Source organism: Erinaceus europaeus, chromosome 4 (genome assembly GCF_950295315.1).
Source record: "Erinaceus europaeus chromosome 4, mEriEur2.1, whole genome shotgun sequence".
NCBI classification, from domain to species: Eukaryota; Metazoa; Chordata; class Mammalia; order Eulipotyphla; family Erinaceidae; genus Erinaceus; species Erinaceus europaeus.
This window is the reverse complement of record NC_080165.1, coordinates 87447700-87460070: the sequence shown is the minus strand read 5'-3', so window position 1 is coordinate 87460070 and position 12371 is coordinate 87447700. Positions and strand designations below refer to the sequence as shown.

At 37.6% G+C, this 12371-nt stretch overlaps 1 protein-coding gene across 1 annotated transcript in view; it reads right to left on the bottom strand.

Moving 5' to 3' along the window:
- BMP5 (bone morphogenetic protein 5) overlaps window positions 1–12371 on the bottom strand; it is a 133847-nt gene that overhangs the window by 63497 nt on the left and 57979 nt on the right. The window contains exon 2 of the mRNA XM_007516491.2: window positions 6266–6458. Coding sequence (XP_007516553.1) covers window positions 6266–6458 — 193 coding nt within the window. The remainder of the gene's footprint in view (window positions 1–6265; window positions 6459–12371) is intronic.

Here is a 12371-nt window from a genome sequence, read left to right as displayed (position 1 = left end):
GTAACATTCGTATAATTGGCCTGCCAGAGGAAGAAAGAGAGGAAGGGGAAGCAAACATTCTAGAGGAAATAATAGAAGAAAACTTCTCAGACCTGAATAACAGAAAGGATATCAAGATTCAAGAGGCACAGAGAGTACCAAACAGAATCAACCCAGACCTGAAGACACCAAGACACATCATAGTCACAATGAGAAGAAGTAAGGATAAAGAAAGGATCCTAAAGGCTGCAAGAGAGAAACAAAAAGTCACATACAAGGGAAAACCCATAAGATTATCTGCAGACTTCTTCACTCAAACTCTAAAAGCCAGAAAGGAGTGGCAAGATATCTATTGAGCCTTGAATGAAAAAGAGTTTCAACCAAGGATAATGTATCCTGCTAGACTTTCATTCAAACTAGATGGAGGGATCAAAACCTTCTTACACAAACAACAGTTAAAGGAGGCAACCATCACCAAGCCGGCCCTGAAAGAGGTACTAAAAGATCTCTTATAAATAAGAACATCACTATAATACTTCCAATATATCAGAGCAAACAAAATTTTTTTAGAACAATGGCACTACAATACATTAAATCCATAATATCAATAAGTGTCAATGGCTTAAACTCACCCATCAAAAGGCACAGGGTGGGGGGATGGATCCGAAAACATAACCCAACCATATGCTGCTTGCAAGAATCCCATCTGTCACAACAAGATAAACACAGACTTAAAGTGAAAGGATGGAAAACTATCATACAGGCTAACGGACCACAAAAAAGGGCAGGAACAGCCATTCTCATCTCAGACACGATAGATTTTAAATTAAATAAAGTAAAAAAAGATAGCCAAGGACATTACATAATGATTAGAGGATCAATCAGCCAAGAAGACTTAACAATTATTAACATCTATGCACCCAACGAGGGACCATCTAAATACATTAAGCATCTACTGAAAGAATTTCAAAAATACATCAATAGTAATACAATAATAGTGGGAGACTTCAATACCCCACTCTCACACTTAGACAGATCAACAAAGCAGAGAACCAATAAAGATACAAGAGAATTGAATGAAGAGATCGACACACTAGACCTCTTGGACATTTTCAGACTCCTCCACACCAAAACACTGGAATACACCTTCTTTTCAAATCCACATAACACATAATCAAGGATAGACCACATGTTAGGCCACAAAGACAGTATCAATAAATTCAAGAGCACTGAAATCATCCCAAGTATCTTCTTAGACCACAGTGGAGTAAAACTAACATTTAATAACAAACAGAAAATTATTAAAACACACAGAATTTGGAAACTAAACAATATGCTCCTTAAGAACCCCTAGCCAGACTCACCAAACAAAAAAGGGAGAAGACTCAAATTAATAGAATTGTAAACGATGGAGGAGATATCACAACTGACACCAAGAAATCCAGAGAATACTGCGAAACTTCTATAAAGAACTATATGCCACCAAGCTAGAGAATCTGGAAGAAATGGAACAATTCCTAGAAACATATGCACTTCCAAAACTGAACCAAGAAGAACTACAAAATCTAAATGCACCAATCACAGACAAAGAAATTGAAACCGTTATTAAGAATCTCCCCAACAACAAAAGTCCTGGACCAGATGGCTTCACAAATGAATTCTACAAAACTTTCAGGAAACAGTTAATACCCATACTTCTTAAGCTATTCCACAAGATTGAAGAAACAGGAATACTGCCTTCTACCTTTTATGAAGCCAACATCACCCTGATACCAAAAGCTGATAGGGACAGAACAAAAAAGGAAAACTACAGACCAATATCTCTGATGAACATAGATGCCAAAATATTAAACAAGATCTTGGCCAACCAAGCAACACATCAAAAAGATTGTTCATCATGACCAAGTGGGATTCATCCCAGGAATGCAAGGCTGGTTCAACATCTGTAAGTCAATTAATGTCATTCACCACATCAATAAAAGCAAAGCCAAAAACCACATGATTATCTCAATAGACGCAGAGAAAGCCTTTGACAAAATCCAACACCCATTCATGCTCAAAACTCTACAAAAAATGGGAATAGATGGGAAATTCCTCAAGATAGTGGAGTCTATATATAGCAAACCTACAGCCAACATCATACTCAATGGACAGAAGCAGAAAGCAATCCCCCTCAGATCGGGGACTAGACAGGGCTGTCCACTGTCACCGTTACTCTTCAACATAGTATTGGAAGTTCTTGCCATAGCAATCAGGCAAGAGAAAGAAATCAAAGGGATACAGATTGGAAGGGAAGAAGTCAAGCTCTCACTATTTGCAGATGATATGATAGTATACATAGAAAGACCTAAAGAATCCAGTAGAAAACTACTGGAAGTTATTAGGCAGTATATATAGCAAGGTATCAGGCTACAAAATCAATGTACAAAAATCAGTGGCATTTCTTTATGCAAACACTAAATCTGAAGAAGAACACATCCAGAAATCACTCCCATTTACTGTTTCAGCAAAATCAATCAAATACCTAGGAATAAAGTTGACCAAAGAAGTGAAAGACCTGTATGCTGAAAACTATGAGTCGCTACTCAAGGAAATAGAAACTGATACCAAGAAATGGAAAGATATCCCATGCTAATTGGTTGGAAGAATAAATATCATCAAAATGAATATTCTCCCCAGATCTATATACAAATTCAATGCAATACCCATCAAAGTTCCACCAAGCTTCTTTAAGAGAATAGAACAAACACTACAATCATTTATCTGGAACCTGAAAACACCTAGAATTGCCAAAACCATCTTGAGGAAAAGAAACAGAAATGGAGGCATCAAACTTCCCAGCTCTTAAACTATATTATAAAGCCATCATCATCAAAACAGCATGGTACTGGAACAAAAATAGGCACACAGACCAGTGGAACAGAATTGAAAGCCCAGAAATAAATCCCAACACCTATGGGCATCTAATCTTTGATAAGGGGGCCCAAAGAATTAAATGGGAAAAGGAGGCTCTCTTCAATAAATGGTGCTGGGAAAACTGGGTTGAAACTTGCAGAAGAATGAAATTGAACCACTTTATCTCACCAGAAACAAAAATCAACTCCAAATGGATCAAAGACCTAGATGTCAGACCAGAAACAATCAAATACTTAGAGGAAAACATTGGTAAAACACTTACCCACCTACACCTCAAGGACATCTTTGATGAATCAAACCCAATTGCAAGGAAGACTAAAGCAGAAACAAACCAATGGGACTACATCAAATTGAAAAGCTTATGCATATCCAAAGAAACTATTAAACAAACAGAGAGACCCCTCACAGAATGGGAGAAGATCTTCACATGCCAGACATCAGACAAGAAACTAATAACCAAAATATATAAAGAGCTCAGCAAACTTAGCACCAAAAAAGCAAATGACCCCATCCAAAAATGGGCAGAGGATATGAACAAAACATTCACCTCAGAGGAGATCCAAAAGGCTAACAAACATATGAAAAACTGCTCTAGGTCACTGATTGTCAGATAAATGCAAATTAAGACAACACTAAGATACCACCTCACTCCTGTAAGAATGGCATACATCAAAAAGGACAGCAGCAACAAATGCTGGAGAGGATGTGGGGACAGAGGAACCCTTTTACATTGCTGGTGGGAATGTAAATTGGTACAGCCTCTGTGGAGAGCAGTCTGGAAAGCTCTCAGAAGGCTAGACATGGACCTTCCATATGATCCAGTAATTCCTCTCTTGGGTTTATACCCCAAGGATTCCATAACACCCAACCAAAAAGAGGTATGTACTCCTATGTTCATAGCAGCACAATTCATAATAGCTAAAACCTGGAAGCAACCCAGATGCCCAACAACAGATGAGTGGCTGAGAAAGCTGTGGTCTATATACACAATGGAATACTATGCAGCTATCAAGAACAATGAACCCACCTTCTCTGACCCATCTTGGACAGAGCTAGAAAGAATTATGTTAAGTGAACTAAGTCAGAAAGATAAAGATGAGTATGGGATGATCCCACTCATCAACAGAAGTTGAGGAAGAAGATCTGAAAGGGAAACTAAAAGCAGGACCTGATCATATTGTAAGTAGGGCACCAAAGTAAAAACCCTGTGGTGAGGGGCAGCTTCCTGGGCCATTGAGGGGTGGGAGTGGGTGGGAGGGATGGGTCACAGTCTTTTGGTGGTGGGAATGGTGTTTATGTACACTCCTAGCAAAATGTAGACATATAAATCAGTAGTTAATTAATATGAGAGGGCGAAAATCAGTTGTACGTCTCAAAGTTTCTCAAAACACTAACTGAATCTTTTTAATATATAGGCTGTTTATTTGATATGCGGACTCTCTCAAAAGCCTAGACCAAGTAGATTAGAAGCATCCAATAGCACAGCTATATACAAGATACTGGGAACTGTACAGCAAACCCTAACAAAAGGACTTTTCAAAGTTAACCCAATTACCAAATAATGTGATGATAACATTAACTATTGATTGTGTTTTTGAACCCTAAGACAGCAGGAACCTCACATCTCCACTATAGAGCCCCTACTTCCCCCATTCCTGGAACCCTTGGATAGGGCCCACTTTCCCGTATGCATCTCCCAATCCATACCAAATAATATTGCATCCACCAATCACAACCTAACCAACGCAATGATTGCCACCTCAACATACTTCACCTCAGACTGTGTCCAGAGACTTGACGTGTGGTATGACAACCCTTCAGCTTCATTACTTGGATGAGACCTTTCCTTTTATACTACACTCTAATTTCATCTCAGGTGGTTCACCTTCTAACAAAGTCCCATAACCTAGATATACACCAGTTTCTGTGAGAGAGAGGTTATGTTCACATGTATCCATAAACTACTGCAAAATATATACCTGAAAGAAGTACACTAGAGTTTGCAGTGAGTACCTCCCTAACACTTCCTCTCCACTATTCCAAGCTTGGGATCCATGATTGCTCAACAATTTGTTTGGCTTCGTATGTTCACTCTCTTTTCAATCACCAGGTCCAGATGCCACCAGGATGCTGGCCAGGCTTCCCTGGATTGAAGACCCCACCAGTGTGTCCTGGAGCTCAGCTTCCCCAGAGACACACCTTACTAGGGAAAGAGAGAGGCAGACTGGGAGTATGGACCGACCAGTCAACGCCCATGTTCAGCAGGGAAGCAATTACAGAAGCCAGACCTTCTACCTTCTGCAACCCTCAATGACCCTGGGTCCATGCTCCCAGAGGGCTAGAGAATGGGAAAGCTATCAGGGGAGGGGGTGGGTTAAGGAGATTGGGTGGTGGGAATTGTGTGGAGTTGTACCCCTCCTACCTTATGGTTTTGTTTTTTAATCCTTTCTTAAATAAAAAATTTAAAAAAAAAAAGTTCAAATAGTTGAAACCTTAACAAAGTAAAGTTTAACTCATGAGAATCACACCATTATTATGGGATATGTGGACAAGGGATTTAATCCAGGACCTTACATGTACAAGTCTTATGTTCTAGCCACTGTGCCAACTAAAATGTTTTTTTCATTTAATATTTTAGATTATCTGCCTTTTTTTGTCTTTTATCTTCTTAGTTTTTTCTTACTGAGTCAGAGCTTCATATACACATAATGTTTATCTGCTTCATGCCATTTCTTTTTCTTTTTTTCTTTTTTTTAATTAAGGAAGAGACAGAGACACCAAAGCATTGGAACTTCGTCCAGTATTATAGCACCTCTCCAATGGTGTTATAACGTGAATCTGGGTTGCATGGATTGTGAAGTGCATGCCATAGATGGCGAGATTTTTCTATATTGCCAGCTGCCCATTTTCCACCATTTGAAGTAGATATTTTATAGAAAAAAAATCCATAGAGGGTAACTCTCAGACCTGCTACAAATGCAATATCTTGTATCAGATTATAACACATACACACTCACACAACTATGGCCAAGAAAAATAGTCTCTTCTGTAACCTATAAACCACCAAGTGGTTTAGATTATCTTAATAATACATTCCATAAATGAAGAATGAAATGGAAGCATTCTCATTTTAAGACAATAGGCTTAGAAAGCATAGGATGGCGAAGACTATTTTGTATGCAGACTGGTGTCAGGAATAGGAAAAGGCTGTGGAATGTGTAAGATATTTCATATCAATTAGTTTTTACTTTTCAGTGTATATGAATGTCATTATACTCAAAGAAAATAAAATTTGACACATCCCATGAGATAATAATGGACTTTGTTATAGTATGCATTTACTAATATAAATTAGACAAAAAGTTGATACCTATTCGTGTATTCCTTGATGATCTGATATATACTAATCTTAATTGTTTCATTTTCAAATCTACTGTTGCTTCGGTCTTTGTATATTCGGAATTCAGCTGCTGTTACTGCTTCTCCATGAGGAATTTGAGTAAGATCAAAACGGAATTCTTTATAATGCCTCCGTTGGTGAGAAAAATCCTTGTCTCTTTCAACTGGAAAAAAAAAAGAGAGAGAGAAAATCAGTCCTTTATAAAATATGGAAATGAATGGTAAAATCTACAGCTCTGAAAATGAAAACAAACAAGCAGGCTATTATAAAACTAGGAAAACACTAAAACCACAGACTCATACGTGTTTCCAGTTGAAGGAAATTCCACAAACCAAAACAACCTTTAGTTCAAAAACACTATAACCTCTGCGGTTTTAATCAAGATCCTGGATCCTAAATGGAAGGCTATCTGAATGTGTTTTTAAAGTGAAAGGCTATAAAGTGATTGCTAGTATGTATCAAGTACCAGAACACAAAAAGGTTCATACAGGAATTAAGAATCTATTACAGAAACCTCCTGCATTCCAGGTAAAGTTATTGGTAAGATTTAGCACAGCCAAGGGAGGAAAAGAGGAAGGAGGACTAAGGAACTGCATGCACATGAGGACTGTTTATATGGCATTTAAAGGTCAAGTAAATAAAACAAATTCATTTTCAGATGAATGATTACTTCTAAAATGTCTCCCCAGAAGAGATTTCCTTTTCCTCCTTTAAGTAACTGAAATGTCCTCTCTAAAAATGAAAAAAAGAAAGAGTAAAGAGTTATCATAAATTCCATTGTATATATTTTATGTAACCCCTTACCGGTTGTGCAGAATAAAGCCTCCCAAGGACATCTGACTATTCTTACTTTGAATTGAAAGGGGAACATATTTTCTTCCGTTACTAACCTCCCTACTATCTTGAAGTCTGAGAACTTACCTCTTGGGAATAGAAGGGGATTTTGAAGAACTTAAGACAGTTAAGTATCAGGCATACTATTATTATAAATAAATGTATGATCTAACTTTGTAAAATAGCATTCTGATAGTATATTTATACAAGTAGCGGAAACTTTCTTTTAAAGAAATGCCTATTCAAAAATTTAGTAACGCAGTTAACATTTGATGGAATTAAGTTTCTCAGTATTGGTTGATGTTCAAAATCTCAGCTATGTAGGATAATAAGGAGCAAAGTTGTAAAAAAAAAATCTACATCATAGCTCTTTGTTCAAGGTATTGCACATCTATAGCCTACAATAATGCTTTTAGAATTACCCCAGTCACATGGCTTATTTATAAACATTTGTTGCAAGAATGTAAAAATGTATACATTATATGAACATATACACAGGTTACAAAGTGCATTCAGCATTCATATTAAAATAAATCTGTAAGAGGTTAACCAACATCATGTGAATACTGTTAAAATTTTGGATCCTAAAGTAGAAGAGAGAAGGTTTACAAAGAGAAAAGAGGGTTATTATTGAGTGACTAAGAACCCAGACTATTTATTAGTCCTCTTTAGTCTGGCACCAGATGGATTTCCTATAGAAGAGGATCCCTTGACTTCATCCTACAAAATAATTTCTCATTTATTTTGCCCAGAGGAGTAGCTGATCTCCTTCATTACCTCAAACACCTAAGCCAATGAAAAGAAAAATGTAAGCTGTACCTGGAGGACTTTTTGTCTTATAGAATTTGGCAAGAATAGTGTTCTAGGGCGGTCTGGTTCACACCAAGACCAGAGCATGTAATTCATACAGTTGTTTGTTGTTGTTGTTGTTTCAATAGTAGTATCATGGTCTTAAGAGGAGTTCACCCCTAGAGGAATCATTAATCTACCTCTTCCTAAAAATCAAAACCACATTTTAGGATTATATTTTGTTCTATAACTTAAATTTCTTTTTCCATCTAAATGTCTACTGTTATATAAATTAATATAAATGCCTTTCCATTTGTCCTTTCTCCTGACAAGTCCATATGAGAAGGAAAAACCTAGTTATAGAAAATATCTATAAACTTGTACAAAGAACTAAATTTAATTCACTGTACTCATGCTCTTTTCTGGTACAAATTTAAATTAAGTAGACAAATTATGTAATTTAAATAATATGTTTAGTGGTCGGGAGGTGGCGCAGTGGATAAATGATTGGACTCTCAGGCGTGAGGTCCTGAGTTCGAGCTCAGGCAGTGCATGTACCAGAGTGAAGTCTGGTTCTTTCTCTCTCTCTTACTATCCCTCTCACTGATAATTAAATAAAATATTTAATAATAATAATATGTTTAATACTCCAGGCACTGTTCTAAGCATGTATTAATATTAACACATTAAAGTTAGTAACTTATGAATAGGTTCCATTATTTTCATCATTTTGAAGATGAACTGAACTGAAAAGATAGAGATATAGGACTTCAACAAGCTTTAGGACACCAAGAAATGGCTCTTAAATGCTAGCATATACTCCTGCTTCTGCTTACAGGCTTTTCTTTACTCTATTTTTTTAAGTATCTATGCTTTAATGCAGATTTAAAACTAAACTTCAAGTGGGGGTGGGGGATGACTCTGTGGGTGGGAACATATCACACATGACATCTGACTATTTATTGTCAGAGGGTTACTTTGCCTTTCTTTGTTTCTCTCACAATCTCTATTTCTAAATAAATAAATAAACCTATTTTAAAAAATAAAAAGAAAATAAAATTGTATTAAAAACTTTCACAAATCAAACCACTGAAAATGGAAAGTGGCTTCAAGTTCATTTAGTGAAAGATAGAGCTTAACTCATGTGACATAATTTAAAGATTCTGCTGGTGGGAATATAAATTGGTCTAGCCTCTGTGGAGAGCAGTCTGGAGAACTCTTACAAGGCTAGATATGGACCTTCCATATGACCCAGTAATTCCTCTCCTAGGGATATACCCCAAGGACTCCATAACACACAACCAATAGACCTATGTTCATAGCAGCACATAATTCGTAATAGCTAAAACCTGGAAGCAACCCAGGTGCCCAACACAGATGAGTGGCTAAGAATGTTGTGGCATATATAATATGCAGCTATTAAGAACAATGAACCCACCTTCTCTGACCCATCTTGGATGAGCTAGAAGAAATTATGTTAAATGAGCTACGTCAGAAAGATAGATATGAGTATGGGATGATCCCACTCATAAACAGAGGTTGAGAAAGAAGAGCAGAAAGGGAAACTAAAAGCAGGATTTGACTGAATTTGGAGTAGGGCACTAAATAAAAACCCTGGGTTGAGGGTGAGGGTGGATATTCAGCTTCCCAGGATTGCAAGGGTGGGGGTGGGATGGGACACAGTCTTTTGGTGGTACGAATGGTGTTTATGTACACTCTTATAAATATGCAATCTTATAAATCACTATTTAATTAATATGAGAAAGGAAAAATTCATTGTATGTGTCAAATTTTTGAAGCACAGACTGAGTCTTTTTAATACATAGGCTGAGTCTTTGATATGTTGACTCTCTCAAAAGCCTTGATGAGGGAGAACAGAAGCAACTGGTGGCACAGCCATATACAAATAATGTCAAAGGACATAAATCATGGTGATGTTGGGTATTATACAGCAAATCCTAACAACCGGATTTTTCAAAGTTAATCCAATTACCAAATAATGTGATGGTAACAATAACTATCTATTGTCTTCTTGAACCCTAACGCAGCAGGATCTTCACATTTCCACTATAGAGCCTATATTTTCCCCAGTCCTGGAAACTTAGGGTTGGGTGCACTTTCCTACATGCTTCCCTCAATTCATACCAAATAATATTGCACCCCCTGATCCCAACCTAATCAACACTATGAGGACCACCCCAGCATGCTACAATTCAGACTGTGTCCAGAGACTTCAGGCATGGAATGTCAACCCTTCAGCTCCATTACTCCAGTAAGACCTTTGCTTTCATAGTATTCTCTAATTCCATTCCAGGTGGTTCACTTCCTAATAAAGACTCAAAATATAGACCAGGTCCCGTGAGATAGAGCATATGTTCACATGTATCCACAAACTAGGGCAAAATACATACCTGAAAGCAAAAGTACACAAGAGTCTGCAGTGAGTCAGTATCAAGTTCCTAATGAAATAGTATCTACTTAGACTTAGATAGCCTCCTCACCTACTTCCTGTTACAGTACTCTCACCCATTCCAAAGATAACATTATCAAAGCAAGGACTGCAAATGCTGAATAAGGGCAAGAGACTGTCATACTTTAACGATGACTCTTTAGTCACTATCAGGCCACCCCATCAGCTGTGGCCCTATTCGGGGAGTCCTGAGATTCCCAAACAGACATAATGGGCCTAGACCTCAAATAAATCCCTTTCTCCATTGTTACCAGTCATCTGTATCAGGAACATCAAAATAGACCTCTTTGTGGGCCCCCATAGGACCTTGCCCTCAACTTGGACCAACAACGGTAGAGAATGTTCCATTCTCCAAAGGGAAGGAAGGATGGACAACATACTCTATGCTACATCTGAGGAAGATGGGTCAATATTGCGGCAGCTTCGAATGTTCCTACTCATGACCACAGAATGTGAGGTCTGATCTAGAGGGATGCAGAGGTCACATAGGCTCCTAAACTGAATATGGGCCCCAGATCACATCAAATTGATGGGGTTTACAGGCAACAATATTTATACCCCTTTCCCATATTAGGGAGCTACTCTCTTCCCTGATCCAGCTTTCTGTTATTTTTCCAGCCATGATATCATCTCCTCAGACAATAACTTGGATACACCTGCATATCAGATTTCAGGGTCAGGATAAAAAACAAAAAACAAAAAATTAGTACAGCCACAGGCCCTTTGGAATATAACTAAAATATGCCTACTAGCTAGGTACAAAATGGAGGAACCCCCCCCCCCCAACTCCTCATCTGCACTATTCCAGCCTTTAGGTTCATAATTGTTCAACAATTTGTTTGGCTTTGTATGTTAACTCTCTTTTCAGCCACTGGTTTCCAGGTGCTAGTATGATGTGGACCAGACATCCCTGGACAGAAGACCCCACCAATGTGTCCTGGAGCTATAATTCCCCAGAACTCCACCCCACTAGGGAAAGAGAGAGAGTCTGGGAGTATGGATCGATCAGTTAATGCCCATGTTCAGTGGGGAAGCAATTACAGAAGCCAGACCTTCCACCTTCTGCATCCCACAATGACCTTGAGTCCATACTCCCAGAGTGAAAAAGAATAGGAAAGCTATCAGGGGAGGGGATGGGATACAGGAAGCTGGTGGTGGGAATTGTGTGGAGTTGTACCCCTCTTATCCTATGGTTTTGTCAATGTTTCCTTTTTATAAATATAAAATAAAATAGTTTAGTTCACTTTTGACATATATAAATAATGTTTCTCAGCAATACATGCAAAAGTAAAAAAAAAATACTCAAGAATGAGAACACATCTGTGTAACTAACATCTAATTCAATACACTGTCTACTCTACAGAAGTTTTCCAGTAAATTGTATGAATAGATCAGGTTCTTCCCACTCAGTATCATCTTGCTGCATTCCTCTGTGGCTAGATGAGGATTCATATTTCTGGATTATTCACATTCTTATAGAACTTGACGTGTGCAATCTTCACTGCAACAACTGTCTTATATTCATTTATGTAACATGTACTTTACATCTCAGGAAAAATAATGTCACAAAATAATAACTTGAATAGAACTATGTTATAATACAACATATCCTTTTACTTCAGCCATATCAATAAGTAAGCCTAAGTTGCCAGCTGCATTTCTCAATTCTTGAATTTTTTTTCTATCTCAGAACCATCTGAAATAACACTCTCAGAATGAATGAAAAAGAACAGAAGTACAGAGTATATACATTGAATATAAGACTTTTAACAGTAACTCCTGCATGTTGTAATGATTTCAAAAAAAATGAGATTTCCATTTCTTATATGTTACAGAGAGACAGAGAAAGGGAGAGGGCTGATTTATCACTGACACAGACTGTGCTGGGTATTAAATTCAAGATAGTTCACATTAAAGTCCTATGCTCTGTCACTGACACAGTTTTCCAGTCACTCACTTTATTCTTTAATTCATAGATTACAT